Source organism: Amblyraja radiata, unplaced genomic scaffold (genome assembly GCF_010909765.2).
Source record: "Amblyraja radiata isolate CabotCenter1 unplaced genomic scaffold, sAmbRad1.1.pri S118, whole genome shotgun sequence".
NCBI classification, from domain to species: Eukaryota; Metazoa; Chordata; class Chondrichthyes; order Rajiformes; family Rajidae; genus Amblyraja; species Amblyraja radiata.
In genome coordinates, this window is record NW_022630104.1 from 429,752 (window position 1) to 450,665 (window position 20,914).

The following is a 20,914-nucleotide window of genomic DNA, read 5'->3' on the forward strand; positions in this document are numbered from 1 at the left end:
CGCCCCACAGATATCCTCCATCAATATATGTTTTCCTCGCATTGTTTAGTCCGATTCAGATCATCTGCTGCAAATCTAACGTGGGCCGATATGGTGAGAAATGCATCCGTGTAAATGAATCGTACGACTGAAAAGGGAGGCAGTTGTCGGACATCTGGCACGGCGCAATAGCAGAAGAAAAGAAGAACAAGACAGAACACGATCAGTGGGGATTTTTTCATGTTTTCCAATAAAACTTTGATGACAGTCATAGAGTCATACAGGGCGGCAACGGGCCTTAATGTCCAACTTGCCCATACCGGCCAACGTGTCCCAGCTACATTAGTACCGCCTGTCCGCGTTTCTTCCATATCCCTCCAAACCTGTCCTGTCCATTTACCTGTCCAACTGTTTCTTAAATGGCTATCCTAAATGTTGGGATAGACCCACCTCCTGACGCTCTCTGTTCGCGGAGACAAGCCCACAAAAGTATGTCATTTCCCGGTATGAAGTTACAAATGAAGTTTCTATTCACTTTGATTCGTCCCCGATCTTTTGGTTGTCGACCGGGTGTGTTGCCTGCGGGCCAATGGTACTCAGTAGATCAGAATGTCACTCACTACGGTGTAGAACACTATCCGTTTTTAGATTGGATAGCTACTCCTCATTTAAATGTTAATGTCAAAACATTCGTCTGGATGGCGTGCTACAAATTTGCTGTTTATTCCTCACTGGATGAATTCATGGAGTAACGATGGAGCGATTCGAGGATCCGCCACCTCACAGCCTCCAGCCCCCATCCCCTTTGAACCATGTTCTACGGTCATGTTATCCCATTAACGGCGAGGATGTTCCCATCTTCTCAGGTTAAGTCCCACATTTTGCAGATATGCGGTATTGAAACCGTCACCATATTTGAAATACGATTCGACGGGTGCATTGATCGGAAAGATGAAACTTCAAGTAGGAGAATCGCGGGCAAATGTGACTAGCGTTGACTGGCCATCTCGATTAGCCGGGACGAGTCGAGCCATAGGTGCAGATTCACTGCTGCATGACTGTGACTGTGACTGCGAATAGTCAGTTAGATGATCAGTGACCTCTACTGGTTGTATACGTGTGTGGTGAGAACAAGTGGCCAGTTTAATTTGAGTATGCTGAGAACATAGTGGGATGAATTAAAATTGTTGGATTGTCGGCGTGGGTGGGTAGCTCAAATATCCTGTTTGCGTGTTGCATGCAATTCAGATTGTAAATATGCACGCATTGCGCTCAGTGGGAATTTAACCGCGTTTATCAGCTCGCCTCTGAATTTACTCTGAGTCACCACGTAAATACACGTGTTAGTGCTGGTACTGAGAAGCTGTAAGAACCCCGACGTGACACTCGTGATATAGTAATAACCGGTAGGGGAGCTGTCATATCCGGTCTTCGCAATACTAGTAAAGATGTAAAAGACAGCTTGCGTTGCCCACAGCAGTATGAAAGTGCCCGTGATACTAAAGAGTAAAACAATGGATTTCCTGCGGTTCTCCATCTCCTGGTCCTTCTCTCCGTTGCAGAAATCAGAAAGAACGGGATACAAGGGGTTAGAACGCAGTGTGTGACATCATATGCGATCCATGCAGATGACGTATAGTAGGTGGGTTTGGTGTCGCAACCCCAGGGAAGATCATTAAACACGTAGACAGGTTCTATCGTAAAATACCGGGGGACGTTCTCGAAACAGCCCAGCACACTCACTGCCCCGATAACCACAGCCGCCGTTCTCTCAGTGCAATGTCTTGTTTTCAGCTTTTCACAACAAATAGCCACAAACCGATCGAAGGTGAAGGCCACCGTCAGCCAGACAGAGACCGCGGTGGATGCAAAGACCAGTACTTCGGAAGTCGCGCACACGGGAGTAATGTTCAACAACGAATATGGGAAGTGAATTTGAATAGTCTGACGGAGAAACGGATCGGTGATGCCGACCAGGAGATCAGACGCTGCCATGGCCACCAGGTAGAGAGTGATGCATTTGGAGAGACCGCATTTACCTCGACAGAGAATCACAATCGCCAACAAGTTCACTGTGAAGGAGAGGAGAGATATTACTGACACAAGACCCGCTTAAAATGTTCTCAGGAACATTATCTGATTGGAATTTTTCAAATTTGGATGCGTTGAGACTACAGTATTTGGACCACGGTGTCCACGCAACTCATCAAACACCAATGTATATTACGTTCACAGCTTTTAATTCTCCCCACATTCTTATCAACTTCCCCAGATTGTCGCATCCATCAACACAAAGTCCCATGTACAGTGGTTACAGGAACCATTAATAGGCAGGTCAATTGCATTTGGGAGGAAACAAGAGCACAGCCAGTAGCGCGGCGTCGGAGCACGAACGATGAAACATTGCTCTTATAGCACGGGAGGTACAGATTGAACCTGTGTCTCCGGAAGTGCGTGACACCGGCAGTACTGACTGTGGCACGGTGGCGAAGATGTACAGATACATCTGCGGATAACAATTTGGATTTACAGATCGTCCGAAAGAGAGGATTTCAAGATACATAACTTTAACTGACATAATATTACGTGACAGCAATTGTTTACATGTGAATTAACGCATATTAAAGTCGTGACACTTTCATAGAATCAGAAACCAGCTCGTGACATCCACTTGCTTTATTTCATTAGCTGTAGCATTACAGGTCTAAAGCGGGACTATGATTCACGCAGCGACGAGTGCAGAAAATATATCGATTATATATTCAGTTAAGCAGGTCTGTCCGAGTGGAAGAGATGTAATATCACCAACTGGTTTTAGACTATCCAAGGAAGGAGCCCAAGGTGCCATTCTCTCAGCTCCTAGTCAACATATATCCAATCTCCGGGTCCCCTATTTTGACGAAGGACATTATTGCTATTGAGGGAGTGCAGCGTATGTTTACAAGATTAATTCCTCGGATGGCGGGACTGTCATCGGCTGAGAGAATTGGATTGGATTCCTTTTTTGTCAATCAGACCTTTCGGTCTGAACGAAATTTCGTTGCCTGCAGTCATACATATAATAATAAATAAAGAGACATACAATAAACACAAATTAATATCCACCGCCGTGAGTTCACCAGGCACCTCCTCACTCTGATGGGGGAAAAAGTGTTAAATATCTGTCTCTTCCCTTTTTGTACTCCTTCTGCGTTGAGGCGATCCAAGCTTCCGCTGTTGTGACCCGCCGGATGATGGTATGCCCCGCGGCTCAAACGAGCTCCGCGAACGGGCCGGTTCAAGCTCTGTGGCCCGGGATGGTAGAAGCTGCTGAAGCTGCCGCCCTCCAGCCCAGCGGACGCAGCTGTTGTTGCGGGAGCTCCGGAGAACAGGTCACCAACCTGTGACTGCCAGCCCCCGACGAAGTCGTCCACCAGGCCGCGGCCGAGCCCCGAATTCAGGTCGCCGCCGCCGAATCGCCGGAACGCCGCCGCAGCCCCGAAGCACCGAATCGCCGGAACGCCGCCGCAGCCCCGAAGCACCGAAGCCGGGCCATCGCCACCGGAACGCAGGAACGCCGACACAGCTCCGAATTCGACCAGCCTCGCGTTGGTAAGTCCTGGCTGGCTCTGCCTTCGGAGCCTCGAGGTCGGTCGCAGTTGGAAGCCGCCAGCTCCGCCATTAGGCCTCAGTGCAGAGAAGGAAGAGACAAAAAAACATGATTCATCCCCCCCCCCCCCACACACACACACACACACACACACACATACACAACCGAATGAGCTAATATTTAACTAAAAAAAGACAGAAGAAAACAACAACAAAAGTAAAAACAGACGGACTGCAGGCGAGCCGCAGCTTTCAACAGCGCCGCCACTTCCGGAATGTAGCGCTTGGCTTGTATACTCTGGAGTTTAGAAGGATGAGATGAGATCTTGGTGAAACATGTAAAATTATTAAGGGTTTGGACACGCTGGAGGCAGAAAACATGATCCCGATTTTGGGGGAGTCGAGACGCAGAGGCCACAGTTTAAGAATAAGAGGTAAGCCATTTAGAACGGAGATGATGAAACAATTTTCCATCCAGAGAGTGGTGAGTCTGTGGAATTCTCTGCCTCAGAGGTCGGTTCTCCGGATACTTTCATGAGAGAGCTAGATAGGACTTTAAGATAGTGGAGTGAGGGGATATGGGGAGAAGGCAGGAAATGGGTACTGATTGGGGATGATTAGCCATGATCACATTGAATGACGGTGGTGGCACGAAGGGCCGAATGGCAACTCCTGCACCTGTTGTCTATTGTCTATTGTGGTTATATGATACCTGCTCTCTGGTCAGGGCTCTGACGGGCGCAATCAGTTCAAAGAGTCATCCAGACCAGGATCAACAACGGGCATGACGTGCACATTGCGGCAGTTACAGTAAGAAAAGTGAATTAAATTAAACAAGTGAATTATTCAGACAGAAAAAAAAATGTTTAACGCCGGCAGCGCTGGAGTAGAAGGAATGTCTCACAGTTAATGCACGAACATGGAAATTAAAGACAAAACAAATTACCGAAAACTACGACTGCCGCTATTGCAGGGTTATATATATCTTCAATTCGATAGATCAATGGATATTCCATAGCTGGAAGACACAATTAACTCCTGTGGCTCCGTCAGTCCGTCATCGCTGTGGCTCTGTGGCGATGCCTTCTGGTGGGCACCGAGATATATAGAACGATAGGTCTTCAGCGACATGACCTCATACCTGCTGATTGTCATTAGTGACACTCACGGAACAAACACCGTGCATCACAGCCATTGACTGCACCATGGGAGATTACAAGCGAAGGATCGAGTAAAAAAAAACACAAAACGAGTCGCGGAATAAGGACCCTGAATAACGGATCCGATCCGAAACGTCACCTGTACATGTTCACAAAAAAAACGTTGCACGATCCATTGAGCTACTCCAGCACTTTACTTCGATGAAAAATAAGAATTAATGATTTCCAGTGAAAGATGATCCATGTCGCTGTGTTATTTCATTTCATGTTGGTGTGATATCAATGAATTTCTCCGGGGCTTCAGGCTGAATTATACATGTATCTAAACTACCAACACTGAATCTTCCGGTACATGCAAACCAATCTCCCACTGCAACTTTCCATCATTTATTGCGAAAATAAAGCATTATTTATTTCTGGCGTAGTTGCAATAAGGTCAATAGACAATAGACAATAGACAATAGACAATTGTTGCAGGAATAGGCCATGTGGCCATTCGAGCCAGCACCGCCATTCAATGGGATCATGGTGAATCATCCCCAATCAGTGCCCCGTTCCTGCCTTCTCCCCATGTCCCCTGACTCCTCTATCATTAATAGCCCTATCTAGCTCTATCTTGAAAGTATCCAGTGAACCGGCCTCCACCGCCGTCATAAGCAAATAATTCCACAGACTCGCAACTCTCAATGTGAAAAAGTGTTTCATCGTCTCCGTTCTAAATGGCTTACCCCTTATTCTTAAACTGTGCGCGGCCCCTCGATCTGGACTCCCCGTTCACAGAAAGTATTAGTCTCAGTACTTCTTAAATGTGGTGACAGTCACGGCGACCACCATCCTCTCAGGAATTGCACTGGCCCCATAGTAGAAGCATCCACGTCGCGGCGCTGGAAACTGGAAATTTCCTGAGCTAATTCTGCTACCACCATCATCATCTTTCTACTCCACAGTCAAAAAGGTACAACAGATGACGTACTTCCTGCGGCACCTGACGAAGCATTATCTGCCACAGGCAATGATGGTCCAATTCTACACGGCCACCGTAGAGTCTGTTCTCACCTTCTCCATCGTGGTCTGGTTTGGCTCAGCCACCAAGCACGACACCTGGAGGCTGCAGCGAATCGTCTGATCAGCAGAGAGGGTTGTTGGCTGCACCCTTCCCCCCATTGATGAACTGTACACTGCAAGGGCCAGGAAGCGGGCAAGATCATCTCTGACCCCTCGCACCCAGGCCACAAACACTTTGCATTACTTCCGTCTGGAAGGCCACTCCGAATTGTCAAAGCTGCCACAGCCAGACATAAAAACTGTTTTTATCCACGAGTAGTTGCTCTACTAAACAACCAAAAATCTGTAGCCTCGCTTTGATCTGATATTTTGTAGGTCCACATGCTTGATCAATGGTGTTTTATCATTAATGTTTTATTATTATCAATGTTTAGTGTTTTCGGAGTCATTCGGAACTTTCACTGTATGTCATGATGTTACTAGTGAGCGGAGCACTAAGGCAAAGTCCTTGTATGTGAATACTTAGCCAATAAACTTACTTACTTAATACAACAAGTGGTGGCTGCCACTGATTGTCGCCGGATGCTTGCGTCCTTTTGAGGACCGACGATGACAGCGAGGTCAATATTTGTAGCTAGTTGGACTCGAAAAGATGAAGGAATTGCACTCCAAATGGCATCACACTCTCCACAATTTATACTCCTGGTATCCTCTCAAAACGATTTACTCCTCATCATAAACTTCTGTCATCGTTTAAATTGGCTGAGTGGGTACGTTTTCTACCAACAAGCCAATAATAAAAATTATAATAATTATAATAATTATAATACTAATAATAATACTAATAATAATAATAATAATAATAATAATAATAATAATAATAATAATAATAATAATAATAATAATAATAATAATAATAATAATAATAATAATAATAATATCAACAATAATAATATCAACAATAATACTACGCTTTTATTGAAATTGTACTTACAACGGAAATTCGGAGAGCTACTCCAAACTGTCACAGTCTGCCCTCTCCTCATTCTCATCCACTTCGCCTCCCAATACTTTTCCACCGGTCCCTCCTTCTCCTCACCTGCCTGCCTGCCACTCCCCTCTCATCAGCCTAACTCTCCTCGCCTGTTGCACTCAGTTGCCTCTGATCACCAATTAACCCGGTATATAGACTCTCCTCACCGTTCACACAGTGCCAGATTGTTCTCAGCATTCATGCAAGACTCTAAAGCGACTTCCCGACAGCCTACATGGATTCGAACCTGCCTGCCCCTCTTCGGAACCCTCGCTCAATCCTGAGCCTCTGTGTGAGTACGGTGTACCCATTCCTGTGTTATTACTCTGTGTTACAGTATCGTAATAAAGTCCATTACCAACTATACCTGCCTGATTCTGTCCTGCTATTGGGTCCAAGCTATACCCGTTACAGTACAATCTGGCCAACAATGGACTCAGCGCACACAACGTCTCCGTCAAACCGCTTCGAGAGGATTGAGCACACGCTCCTGCAGCACGAAGCTATGCTCACTGCCTCCAACTCCGAGGTTCGACAGGCTGTGTCAAACCAAGAGCAAGCATTGGTTGCACTAGCCACCCAGGTCCAACAGCTGACGACAACCCTCGCCCAGGCTACACCCCATGCTTCGCCTCCGGCTCCGACAGCACCAGCTCCCGGTCCGCCAGGACCATCACCTGAGCCCCGGATGGGAACCCCGGAGCGCTACGCTGGAGACCCGGAGGGCTGCAACCCATTCATCACGAACTGTTCCATTCTCTTCGCCCTACAGCCCACACCTTCGCCCAGGAAGCGGCGAGAGTGGCGTTTACCATTAATCACCTGACTGGCAGAGCACGGCTGTGGGGAACGGCTGAATGGGAGCGACGCACGCCGGCTTGCTCCTCTTTCCAGGCCTTCGCCGCGGAGCTTCGCAAGGTGTTCGGTGAGGTTTCGATGGGTCCGGACGCTGCGGGAAGTCTGCTGGGGTTGAGCCAGGGGAACCAGAGCGTCGCTGACTTCGCCATCGACTTTCGCACCAGGGCCCGTCAGAGTGATTGGAACGCCCCGGCCCAGTGTGACGCTTTCTTGCTGGGCTTGAATGACTATATCAAGGATGAGTTGGTGTCCCACGACCTTCCTTCTTCTCTGGATGGGCTTATCGAGCTAACGACCCGTCTGGACCGACGCATCCTGGCGAGACGTCGGGAGAGGCGACAGGGACAGGCGGACCGCCAGCTATCCACCCAAGCTCGTTTTCCTCCGGAGACTGGACTACCCTCGTCGGGGCAACCGTCGAGGCAACCCGAACCCATGCAGGTGGGTCGCACCAGTCGCACCCCCGAGGAACGGGAACGTCGGCGTCGGGGGAACTTCTGTCTCTACTGTGGCCTGGCGGGTCATTACATCTCCAAGTGTCCAGTAAAAGGCCAGACTCACCAGTAGCGGAGGAATTACTGGTGAGTCGAACCTCTGAACTTTCCTCTGCCCGTCGCCCTCTTTGTCATGCCCGTCTGCTGTTGTCTGATGGTTCTCACACCCTCGCCACATTCATAGACTCTGGTTGTGACATTAATCTTATGGACAAGGAACTAGCCCGCCAGCTAGGCATCGGTTGTGTTCCCTTGCCTGAACCTGGTCCCGCCAACGCCCTCGACGGCCATCTCCTGGGTACTGTTTCTCACCAGACGGTCCCAGTGCGCATGCTCCTGTCTGGTAATCACCATGAGACAATACAGTTCCACATCCTGCAGTCTCCCCGTCATCGCCTCAACCTGGGTTACCCCTGGCTTCGGCGACACCACCCCAACATCGACTGGAGGACGGGGGTCATCTTGGGTTGGTACCCTTCCTGCCACCAAGTGTGCCTGAAGCAAGCCTCAGCTCCTCATCCGGCCACTTGCTCCAGTCTGCTCCAGATCTGACGGGGGTCCCAGAAGAGTACCATGATTTTGGGAAGGATTTTAGCAAGTCTAGGGCCACCTCCCTTCCTCCTCATCGGCCCTATGACTGTGCCATAGACCTCCTGTCTGGTTCCGCTCCCCCTAGGGGTCGCCTTTACTCCCTGTCCGCCCCTGAGAGAAGCGCCATGGAGAAATACATAAACGACTCCTTGGCTGCTGGTCTCATCCGTCCCTCCTCGTCTCCTGCTGGGGCTGGGTTCTTCCTCGTGGAGATTACCGGGGGCTCAACGGCATCACGGTGAAGAATCGCTACCCTCTCCCACTCATCTCCTCTGCTTTCGAGCTCCTGGCGGGGGCCACCATCTTTTCGAAGTTGGATCTACGCAATGCCTACCACTTGGTCCGCATCAAAGAGGGGGATGAGTGGAAGACCGCCTTCAACACTCCCGCGGGACATTATGAATACCTGGTGATGCCCTATGGCCTCACCAACGTCCCGGCCGTCTTCCAGGCTTTAGTCAATGTCGTTCTCAGAGACATGTTGAACAAGTACGTGTTCGTCTATCTTGATGACATCTTCATCTTTTCACGGACCAAGGAGGAACACGTACACCACGTCCAGGCAGTTCTACATCGGCTCCTGGAGAACTCGCTCTTCGTTAAAGCTGGGAAGTGCGAGTTTCACTCCCCGTCAGTCTCCTTCTTAGGGTACATCGTTGGCCAAGGGAACATCAAGGTGGACCCCGCCAAGGTCATTGCTGTCACAACCTGGCCTGTTCCTGACTCCCGCAAGCAGCTCCAAAGGTTCCTGGGGTTCGCCAATTTTTACCGACGGTTCATCCGTGGCTACAGTACTGTGGCCGCACCCCTCACGGCACTCACCTCCTCCAAGATTCCGTTCCGGTGGTCTGCCGCGGCCGACGAAGCTTTTCAGACACTCAAGACACGGTTTACATCGGCCCCCATCCTCTACGTTCCGGACTCAGAGAGACAGTTCGTGGTGGAGGTGGACGCCCCCGACGTGGGGGTGGGAGCTGTTCTGTCCCAGCGGGCTGCCGGGGACCAGAAGCTCCATCCATGCGCTTTCTGCTCCCGACGCCTAACCCCTGCTGAGAGGAATTATGACATTGGCAACCGAGAACTGTTGGCGGTTAAGTTGGCGTTGGTGGAATGGCGTCACTGGCTGGAGGGAACCGAGCAGCATTTCTTGGTTTGGACTGACCACAAGAACCTTGAATACCTCCAGTCAGCCAAGAGGCTCAACTCTCGTCAGGCCCGCTGGTCTCTCTTCCTCACCCGCTTCAACTTCTCCCTCTCCTACCGACCTGGATCCCGCAACGTGAAGCCCGATGCCCTCTCTCGACAGTTCTTGGCGAAGGAGGAGCCTGCATCTGGCCCCAAGAACATCCTCCCGTTCCTCGCACAGGATTGCCTCCCTCACCTGGGAGGTGGAGGAGAAGGACAAGGCGGCCTTGGAGAACCAGCCGGGACACAGCGCATGCCCTCCTGATCGGCTGTTTGTGGTTTCTTCCCTGCGGTCCGACGTCCTTCAGTGGGCCCACAGCTCTCGACTCACCTGTCATCCCGGCATTCAGCGGACCAAGGAGATGGTGCTACGGAGGTTCTGGTGGGCATCGCTGGAGGAGGACACTCGGGAGTTTGTCAACGCCTGTCCCGTTTGCAACCAGCACAAGGTCTCACACCAAGCTCCTGCGGGTCATCTGCTTCCACTGCCTATACCCCATCGCCCATGGTTCCACACCTCACTGGACCTCGTTACCGGCCTACCCCCATCCAGTGGTCACACCACCATCCTGACCGTGGTCGATAGATTTAGCAAGATGACTCAATTCGTGCCCCTGCCCATGCTTCCGTCAGCCAAGGAAACTGCCGAGCTCAGGTTACTCCACGTCTTCACGCTCCATGGTCTCCCCGTCGATGTGGTCTCCGACCGGGGACACCAGTTTGCCTCTGTGTTCTGGAGGGAGTTCTGCACGCTTGTGGGGGCCACCGTGAGTCTGACGTCCGGATTTCATCCCCAGTCCAACGGCCAGACTGAAAAGAAGAATGACGAGATGGAGACGGCGCTGCGGTGTATGGTGTCCAAGCATCCTTCCTCCTGGTCCCAGCAGTTGTTGTGGGTGTACTCCACCCACAACACCCTGACAAGCTCGGCCATTGTGCTCTCCCCTTTCCAGTGTGCCTACGGGTTCCAGCCTCCACTGTTCCCGGCGCTGGAGAAAGAGGTTTCCTGCCCGTCCGTCCGGGCCTTTATTCGTCGCTGCCGCAGGACGTGAACCCAAGCCAGGGCGGCTCTTCTCCGCTCCGTGGACCGTTACGCTACGGCTGCCAACCGTCACCGCACCCAGGCCCCCACCTACCTCGCGGGCCAGAAGGTGTGGCTGTCGACCCGGGACCTTCCCTTGAGGGTGGAGTCCAAGAGGTTGGCACCCAAGTTCATCGGTCCCTTTGAGATCCAGAAGGTCATCAACCCAGCGGCTGTGAGGCTCAAGTTGCCTCGTTCCATGCGGGTCCATCCTACGTTCCACGTGTCCTGTGTAAAGCCAGTCCGGGAGAGGTCCCTGGTCCCCGCAGTCCCTCCTCCTCCGCCTCCTCGTCTCATCGACGGAGGCCGCGCCTTTACGGTGCACCGCCTCCTGCGCTCCCGCCGTCGCGGGAGGGGTCTCCAATACCTGGTCGATTGGGAGGGTTACGGTCCAGAGGAAAGGTCCTGTGTTCCTGCTCGACACATCCTGGACGCCTCCCTCATCAGGGAGTTTCACCGGCGTCATCCCGACCAGCCGTCCAAGTCCGCCACTCCTAGAGGGGTCGCCGCCCCTGAGACTCTGTCCCCTCTTCCGTCTGAGGCGACCAGTGACGACGAGACGGGGCTTTCCTCTGATGCTATGGAGGAGGATGCGGACATGGATGTCTCGGACGAATTTTAGCGCTCCTCCGGCCCCCCTCCTCCCACCCAACTCTGCGTGGGATTGGCTTTATTTTCTTTATTGTTTTTTTTTTGTTTTGGGACGTCAGGGGCCGTCCCTTGAGGGGGGGGGGGTTCTGTCACAATCTGCCCTCTCCTCATTCTCATCCACTTCACCTCCCAGTACCTCCTGTGTTACTACTCTGTGTTACAGTATCGTAATAAAGTTCATTACCAACTATACCTGCCTGATTCTGTGCTGCTATTGGGTCCATTCTATACCCGTTACAAAAACAAGTTAAAACAAGATATAAACACATCCAATACATTCAATACGTTATTTAACTGCTTAAAATAGTAGATACATTATATTTGTCACACCTAGGTAGAACATCGCATGGGAGAATATAACACTTTAAATTTGATTAAATAGTTAAATATTTCTTTTTAAAGAATAAATATTAGCTTAGTGGTCTGTTTCCACTCCACATTTCATCACCATCAAAAGTTAGATGACTCCAGCGAGGCCAGATTGCGAATAATGTGTTTCAGCGCTGGTCTAGCTGCCTCGTGAATGCACGATTGATAGAGGGATTGAGAATGTGCAGTGAATATGATAACCCGTAAATGTTGTGGGAAGTGCAAACAGTCTGTGTGTACACACGCTCGATCCAGGACGTTTGTGGATTACATTATGTAGGCGGACGGTACATTGGTGTATAATAATAATAATAATAATAATAATAATAATAATAATAATAATAATAATAATAATAATAATAATAATAATAATAATAATAATAATAATTATTATTATTATTATTATTATTATTATTTGGTATGCAACTTCTAATCGATATCAAAAAATTATATAAATAAACTGTGCGACGTGACCATCTGAGGGAGACATTCCAGCGGGGGTGGGGGACACTCAGCAGAGCCGGTTCAGAGCTGCTACAGTTCTGTGAATGAAGCTGTTTCTGAGTCTGGAGGTTCGGGCGTAGAAGGCCTTGTAACGTCTTCCGGACGGAAGTAGTTCGAACAGTCCATTACAAGGGTGCGAGGAGTCTTTGTGGATGCTGACGGCCTTCCTGAGGCACTGTGTGTGGTTGATGCCCTCCAAGGCTGATAGCTGTGTCCCAATAATCCTCTGCGCTCTGTGGACGACGCACTGAAGAGCTCGCCTCTCCGCCTCCGTGCAGCTGAGATACCACACAGAGATGCCATACATTAGTATGCTCTCTGTGGTGCAGCGGTAGATGGTTGTCAGCAGCTGTTGGGGCAGACCAGTCTTTTTTAATGTTCTCAGGAAGAACAGTCGTTGCTGTGCCTTCTTGACCAGTCCTCTGAAATGTGAGTGCCCAGAAACTTAAAGCTGGACACTCTCTCCACACTGTCCCCGTAGATGGAGATTGGGGCGTATTCTCCATTATGGGACCTCCTGAAGTCAATAATCAGCTCCTTACTCTTGGAGGTGTTTAGTGATAAGTTGTTACGTGCGCACCAGTCCGCCAGGTTCGGTATTTTGTTTCATCACCTTTGGTGATCAGCCCAATCACTGTTGTGTCGTCTGCAAACTTGACGATCGTGTTGGTGTCGAATGCAGGAACACAGTCGTGTGTGAAGAGGGAGTAGAGCATGGGGCTTAGTACACAGCCCTGTGGTGTGCCGGTGCTCAGGGTGATAGTGGAGGACATGTGCGGGCCCAATTTCACTGCCTGCGGCCGCACCGTCAGGAGTTTCAAATCGTGGCGCGGACATAGCGGGCAAACGCTAGAGACAGTGAGCTCTGTCGGTGCTCAACAGGCTCAGCCCATACAATAGACAACATTTTCACTGCATGTTATGTGTTTCCTTTGTCGATTATTCCACATGCGGCCTTACCAGCGACTTACAGAGCCTCGACATTACATTCCTGTGTTTGTATACAAGCCCTCTTGAAATAAAGGCAAGAAGTAAGAATGAATGCTGCATGCTGAAAAATTCTACAGGTGCACAGTAGAGAGCATGCCGAGCGGTTGTATCGTGGCTTGGTTCGGCAATTTGTGCGCCCAGGAGCGGAAAAGACTGCAAAAAGTAGTAAACACTGCCCAGTCTATCATCGGCTCTGACCTCACTCCAATCGAGGGGATCTATTGCAGCCGCTGCTGCAAAAGGGCTGACAGCATCAGGAAGGAGCTGCACCATCCTTGCGACACACTCATCTCCCCGCTGCCTTCAGGGAGAAGGTACAATAGCCTGAAATCTGAAACATCCAAGTTCAGGAATAGCTCTTCCCGACAACACTATGAACATAATAGTCCATTGCACTTTATCTGCTTATTTATATGTGTATATATATATATTCAATGCTATATGGTGTATTTATGCTGTATTTATTCATGCCCACTATATTTCATTGTCCTATCTGGGACTCATGACAATAAACTCTCTTGAATCTTGAATCTTGAACCATTGAGATTGCTTTCCTTACTACCGATTCTACTTACAGATTATTTTGGGGAATTCTGCACCATCACTCCCAAGTCCCTTTGTACCTCCGATTTCTGGATTCTCACCTCATTTAGAAAAATCTCTACGCCTTTATTCTTACTACCAGAATGCATGACTGCATACATTGCTACACATTATTCCATCTGCCAATTCTCTGCCCACTCCCCCAACCTGTCCAAGTCCTGCAGAGTCCCTTCTTTCTCTACACGACCGGCCCTATACCTATTTTAGTATCACCCGAAACCGTGCCACAAAGCTGCTTTCAATACCCTCGTCCAAATCATTAATATACAACGTGAAGGTGGCATAGAGAGAGAGGATGAGAGGGAGTGAGAAAGAAAGAGTGTGAGAGAACCACCAGGAGAGCGAGAAAGCGAGAGCGACAGAGAGAGGCAGACACTAGTGGAAAGAAATAGAGTGAACGAGAGAGAATGGGGGAGATAAGTAGAAGGTTTTAGCAAACGGCATTGAAAGAGAAAGCGCCGACACTTGCAGAACGCTACTATTCACTGGAAACCAGCCAGAAAAAAAGCCCACTTTATTGCCACATCTTGCCTTCTGCCATCCAGTTAACCTGCTATCCATGGTAGTATCTGCCCTCTCGTAACGTGGGCTCCCATCTTCCTAGGCAGCCTAACGTGTGGCACCTCATCAAAGGCTTTTTGAAAATCTAAGAAAACAGAATTTACTGGCCTGCCCTGCGATTTATTTCTTGAAAGAATTCCAGCAAACTTGTCGAACAATACCTCCACTGAACAAGGCCATGCTGACTTCGGCCTATTAATGCATCGACTTCTCAGTACTTCGTAACCTCATCCCTTATAAATCGCTCTAACATCTTACCAACCACCGAAGTCAGACTAACCGGCCTGAGACCAATCCTGGCAATAGTGATTCCTGAAGTGTCACTATCAATGCCTTCCTAATCTCCAAAGCCACATTTTTCTAAACCATAGTGTACAGTCCATCCGGCCCAGATCACCTATCCACCTTTGGCCCTTTCAGCCACTTCACAAACTTCCACCCTCTGTCTCTCTTGAATTTCACGCACGTTGCTAGTGTCTTTGCTGTGAAGACTTTTGCAAATATCTCAAGGCGTATGAATGTGGATACATCTCCCGGGTCTGATCAGTTATATCCGCGACTATTGTGACAATAGACAATAGATGCAGGAGTAGGCATTCTGCCCTTCGAGCCAGCACCACCATTCAATGTGATCACGGATGATCATCCACATGCAGTACCCCGTTCCTGCCTTCTCCCCATATCCCCCGACTCCGCTATCTTCAAGTGCCCTAAATAGCGCTCTCTGACCAGGGGCCACAGTTTAGGAATAAGCGGTAACCCATTTAGAATGTAGGTAAGGAAACACTTTTTCACACAGAGAGTTGTGAGTCTGTGGAGTTCAATGAGCTGCAGCGCTCAGTATCTGCGTGCATGCAGCTGTCTGTCAACAGCGTAGATATCAATGGCCACATCCCTCAGAACAGTGGACGGCCTGGCTTCTGAAACCAAGACCAATCGGTTTGACAATCACGACCGTTATACACCATGCACAACGTGGCTATAACATTCTAGTTAACCATTTCTGCTACTGGAAATGCAGTAACTCGGATAGGATTTGAACATAACCTGTAGGAATTTTTTCTGCGGCATTTCTCATTTGTCCTCCTGTCCGCTGTTATTCACTTTTGGTTATTTATTATATTGTGACGGTCCCTGGTGGGTAGGCCAATCCTTGGATCATCCCCCTCGCCGATTGAGGGACAGGGGCGTTGGTCTGCCACAGGGTTTCCTGACGACTCACCAGCGGTAGAGATAAGGGTGTAGTGGTGTGTACTCGGACTGCTGGAATTAAAAAGCTTCTTTTGAATCCGCTTGGTGTCCGGTCTTTTCCTGACCTTGACCAGGTCACTGCACTGGTGACCCCGCGTCGTTCATCACGCATCGTGATGGATAATAACGCCGTTGGGTTGAAGCTCCCAACTCTGTGTACCGAAGAACCCGAAACCTGGTTCCAGCTGGCAGAGGCACAGTTTGCTGTGAGAGGTATCACGCAGGATGAGACTAAATATTATTACGTGGTTGGCTCGCTTGACCAACTAACTGCGAGGCGAGTTATGCCTTTCCTCAGGGCCCCCCAGGTAACAAACAAATATACTGGCCTTAAAGCATTTCTCATCAGGAGGTTTGGCCTGGGAGACGCCGAGCGGGCAGCTCGCATTTTCAGAATGGACGGCCTGGGCGACCGCCAGCCGTCTGCCCTCCTGGAAGACATGCTCACCCTAATGGGGGACCATGAGCCGTGTTTTTCATTTAAATATGCCTACCTGCAGCAGCCGCCTACCGAAATTCGCATGCAGCTCGCCAGGGATCAGTTTAACGACATGCAGGCGCTGGGTGAACATGCCGACGAGCTGTGGAATTCTCTCCATCACAACCTGGAAGCAGTGGACGTCCATCCCGAGGCGTTTGGAGACTCAGAGCAGGTCGGGACCGCTATCCACCGCGTCGCCGCTGCTCCCAGTCGGCCCCCGCGGCAAAATCAGGCAGCCATTGCGCATTCCACAGCAGGCACGTCCTTCCAGCACGGCCAGCATGCAGTCCAAACCAATGCCAGCAGAGGTCGCTGGCGTTCAAACCAGCCAAATTGGCTTGCAGTTTCACCAGACGCCAGCAGAGGTCGCCGACGCTCAAACCAGCCTAATTCGCCTGCAGTTCAACCAGACGCCAGCAAAGTTGGTTGGTGTTATTACCATCGCCGCTGGGGAGCTGCAGCCAGGCTTTGTCGCCCACCCTGTTCGTTCTCGGGAAACTAAAGGGCCGGTCGTCAGTGATTTCGTCGGCGCGGACTTTCCCGGAGACGCGCCCGGTGCTTCAGCGGCGGGCACAGCGTGGACTCTCGGCGCGGAGCGGGTGAGACCTCGCTGGAGGGGAGCGCTCCGTTACGCTGGCCCGCGGCAGCCGGCAGCCTGAAGCAGCGGTCTGCAGAACTCCAGCTGGTGCGGCGTCTACAGCCCGGGATCTCACGTTGGGGACCCGGGGGGAAGAAAAAGCTTCCACCGCCGGCCCGTGGCTGTCTTCTACCGCGGGTGCGGTATGGACTTATCATCTCCCCTGGAGGGGAGCTTCGACCGCCGGCCCTGCAGACTGCGTTGCTTCCGGCTGCGGCACGGCAGGTACTTTAAAAATTTGACCGCCGGCCTGCGGCCTACACCAGCCTGAAGCCGCGGTCTCTGGTTGGGAAGAGCCGATCCTGGACTCACCTTGACTTTGACTTTGTCCCTTACCATCTGGACGCCCGCAGCAACGGCTGTGGAGGGTGGTGGTCCCGACCACGGGGGAAAATGGAGGAGGACTGGCCAAGCTCTGTGCCTTCCACCACAGTGATGAATGCTGTGGTGGATGTTTGTGTAAAATTTTTATTGTGGTTGTGTTCTTTATTATTGTACCGCTGCTGGCAACCCAAATACCACCGACCTTGGTTGTGTGGCAATTAAATTATTTCAATTAAATTATTTCAATTCCTTCGGCGGCCGGCACGATTCATCGCGTTTTCGCTTGGGAGACGTTTCCTCGTCGACACTGGTGCGGAAGTGAGTGTTCTGCCCCCCTCCATTGCCGACATCCGTGCGGGCATACAAGGCCCCCTCCTCACCGCGGCGAACGGGAGTGCTATTCGCACCTACGGGTTTCGCACCATCCCCCTCAACTTTGGCCGCAACTCGTTTTCGTGGAGGTTCGTCATTGCAGACGTTTCCCAGCCGCTGCTGGGCGCCAACTTTCTTCGAGCCCATTCACTGCTCGTGGATGTCAAGCGGCGGCGCCTCATGCACTCTGTCACGCTGGAGCCGGTCTTCCTCCGTACTGGTGATCCTGTAGTACGCCCTGATGGCCCCTGTCATCCGTGGATGCGACTTTCGCGCGCATCCTGGCAGATTTTCCCGGCATTCTCGAACCCCACTTCCACTCCTCCACCCCGAAGCACGGGGTGGAGCACCACATCCCCACTACTGGCCCGCCTGTGCACGCCCGGGCACGTCGTCTCTCCCCAGACAAGCTCCGTCTAGCTCGGGAGGAGTTCCGCCAGATGGAGGCGATGGGCATCGTGCGTCCCTCCGGTAGCCCATGGGCCTCACTGCTCCACATGGTCCCTAAGAAGAACGGGGGCTGGCGCCCGTGTGGGGATTACCGTCGCCTGAACGATGCGACCGTCGCCGACAGGTATCCGGTCCCGCACATTCAGGACTTCAATGCCCATCTGGCTGGAGCATCCGTATTTTCCAAGGTGGACCTCGTGCGGGGGTACAATCAAATTCCGGTCCGCCCCGACGATATCCCGAAGACGGCCATTATCACACCATTTGGTCTGTTCGAGTTTGTGCGGATGCCGTTTGGGTTGAAGAATGCCGCGCAGGCCTTTCAGCGGCTTATGGACTGCGTGTGCCGTGGATTGGACTTTGTCTTTGTGTACCTGGACGACATACTCGTGGCCAGTCGCTCGCGGCAGGAGCACTGCACCCACCTCCGTCAACTGTGTCAGCGCCTCAGCAATTTTGGTATGGCTATCAACGCGTCCAAGTGCCGTTTCGGGGTGACGGCTATCGACTTCCTCGGCCACCGCGTGACTGCACAAGGGGTGGTGCCTCTGCCGACCAGGGTGGACGCTATCCGCAGGTTCCCCCGTCCGACCACAGTTAGGGGCCTGCAGGAATTCGTGGGGATGGTCACTTTCTATCACCGCTTCCTGCCGTCAGCGGCTGCAGTCATGCGACCGCTTTTCCACCTGATTGCTGGTCATCGCAGGGAGGTTGATTGGTCCGTGGAAGCAACAGCGGCATTTGTGAGGGGTAAGGAGGCACTGGCTGAGGCCACAATGTTCGTCCACCCACGAGAGGATGCCCAGACCGCCTTGACGGTGGATGCTTCTGAGGTTGCGGTTGGGGCAGTGTTAGAGCAGCTCGTTGAGGGTTGCTGGCGGCCACTTGCCTTATTCAGCAAGCATCTCAGTGGTCCTCAGCGTCGTTACAGCGCCTTCGACCGTGAGCTCCTTGCCCTGTATCTCGCCGTACGCCATTTCCGCTATTTTCTGGAGGGGAGACCATTCACTGCATTCATGGACCACAAGCCACTAACCTTCGCGTTCGCCAAGGTATCAGACCCGTGGTCTGCCCGGCAGCAGAGGCAGTTGGCGTATGTGTCCGAGTACACTACCTCCATCCGGTTCGTTGAGGGCAAATTTAACAGGGTGGCCGATGCCTTATCAATACCTGCAGTCCACACGGTTCTCCAAGTCGGTGAGGGGATCAACTATTCCGCCCTGGCAGCCGCTCAGCTTGTCGATGAGGAGATGGCCGCCTATCGTACGGCGGTTTCGGGCCTGCAGTTGGAGGACGTTGTCTGTGGCCCTGGGGGTACCACGCTGCTGTGTGATGTCTCCTCTGGAGTTCCGCGACCCATCGTCCCCATCATCTGGCGGCGCAGGGTGTTTGAGGTGCTCCATGCACTTGCACATCCCTCCATCAGGGCGACAGTAGCCCTGGTAGCCTCCCGCTTCATGTGGCACGGGCTGCGGAAGGAGGTTGGACATTGGGCGCGCACTTGCATCCCGTGCCAGACCGCCAAGGTACAACGACACGTGCACGCGCCATTGCAGGAGTTTCCCATTCCTCATAAACGTTTCGACCACATTCACGTGGACATCGTGGGGCCGCTGCCGTCGTCCCAGGGCATGACGTATCTATTCACCGTTGTGGACCGCTTCACGCGGTGGCCTGAAGCCATTCCGCTACCAAATTCTGCAACGACCACTTGTGCTCGAGCCTTGTTGGCGCACTGGATCGCCCGGTTCGGTGTTCCACTGGACATAACTTCCGACCGGGGGCATCAGTTCACGTCAGAGCTGTGGTCGGCCATGGCACGCCTCCTGGGTGTTCGTCTGCACCACACGACGGCGTACCACCCGCAGTCGAACGGCCTAGTGGAGCGGTTTCACCGGCAGTTTAAGGGTGCCATGAGGGCGCGGCTCACTGAGCCAGACTGGGTAGACGCTCTACCGTGGGTTTTGCTGGGGATACGCACCGCACCCAAGGAGGACTTGGCCTCCTCCTCCGCCGAGTTGGTGTATGGGTCTCCGTTAACGGTGCCCGGGGAGTTCATCCCGCCGGCACGTGGCCAGGTGGAGCAGCCTTCGGACGCTCTGCAACGTCTTCGGCCAATAGTGGGCAAGCTGGCGCCGGTGCCCACGTCTCGTCATGGGTACTTCCGTCCGCACGTTCCCTCTGCTCTGGAGGACTGCCAGTTTGTTTTTCTGCGCAGGGATGCACATCGGACACCTCTACAGCGGCCGTACGAAGGTCCCTTCCGGGTCTTGGAACATGGCTCGTCGACTTTCGTCCTGGACATGGGGGGTCGGCGTGAGACTGTTTCAGTTGCGCGGTTGAAGCCAGCACATATCGATATTGATCGGCCGGCGCTGGTAGCGCTGCCCCGAAAGCGAGGGCGGCCTCTGTCTAGGGTACCTCCTCCTCTGGCTACTTCGTCCCCCGCACTTGTTGACCAGGCGCATGTTCCGGGGCCGAGCGTTGTGTGCACCCGGGCTGGCCGCCGTGTACGCCCTCCTGTCCGTTTCGTACCTCGGGTACTTGGGGGGGGGGGTCCTGTGGCGGTCCCTGGGGGGTAGGCCACTCCTTGGATCATCCCCCTCGCCGATTGAGGGACAGGGGCGTTGGTCTGCCACGGGGTTTCCTGACGACTCACCAGGGGTAGAGATAAGGGTGTCGTGGTGTGTACTCGGACTGCTGGAATTAAAAAGCTTCTTTTGAATCCGCCTGGAGTCCGGTCTTTT

General features: G+C 52.0%; 1 protein-coding gene across 1 annotated transcript; it reads left to right on the plus strand.

Moving 5' to 3' along the window:
• Positions 1 to 733: 733 nt before the first annotated feature.
• LOC116969181 lies at positions 734 to 20,212 on the plus strand (the record flags this gene model as incomplete). The annotated part of the gene is made up of 9 exons (XM_033016098.1): positions 734 to 845; positions 3,373 to 3,570; positions 4,726 to 4,798; positions 13,254 to 13,356; positions 15,978 to 16,556; positions 16,642 to 16,866; positions 17,805 to 17,961; positions 18,006 to 19,306; positions 19,550 to 20,212. Coding segments are annotated over exons 1-9 (3,411 nt in total), but the record flags the coding sequence as incomplete, so codon positions are not given.
• Positions 20,213 to 20,914: the final 702 nt, after the last annotated feature.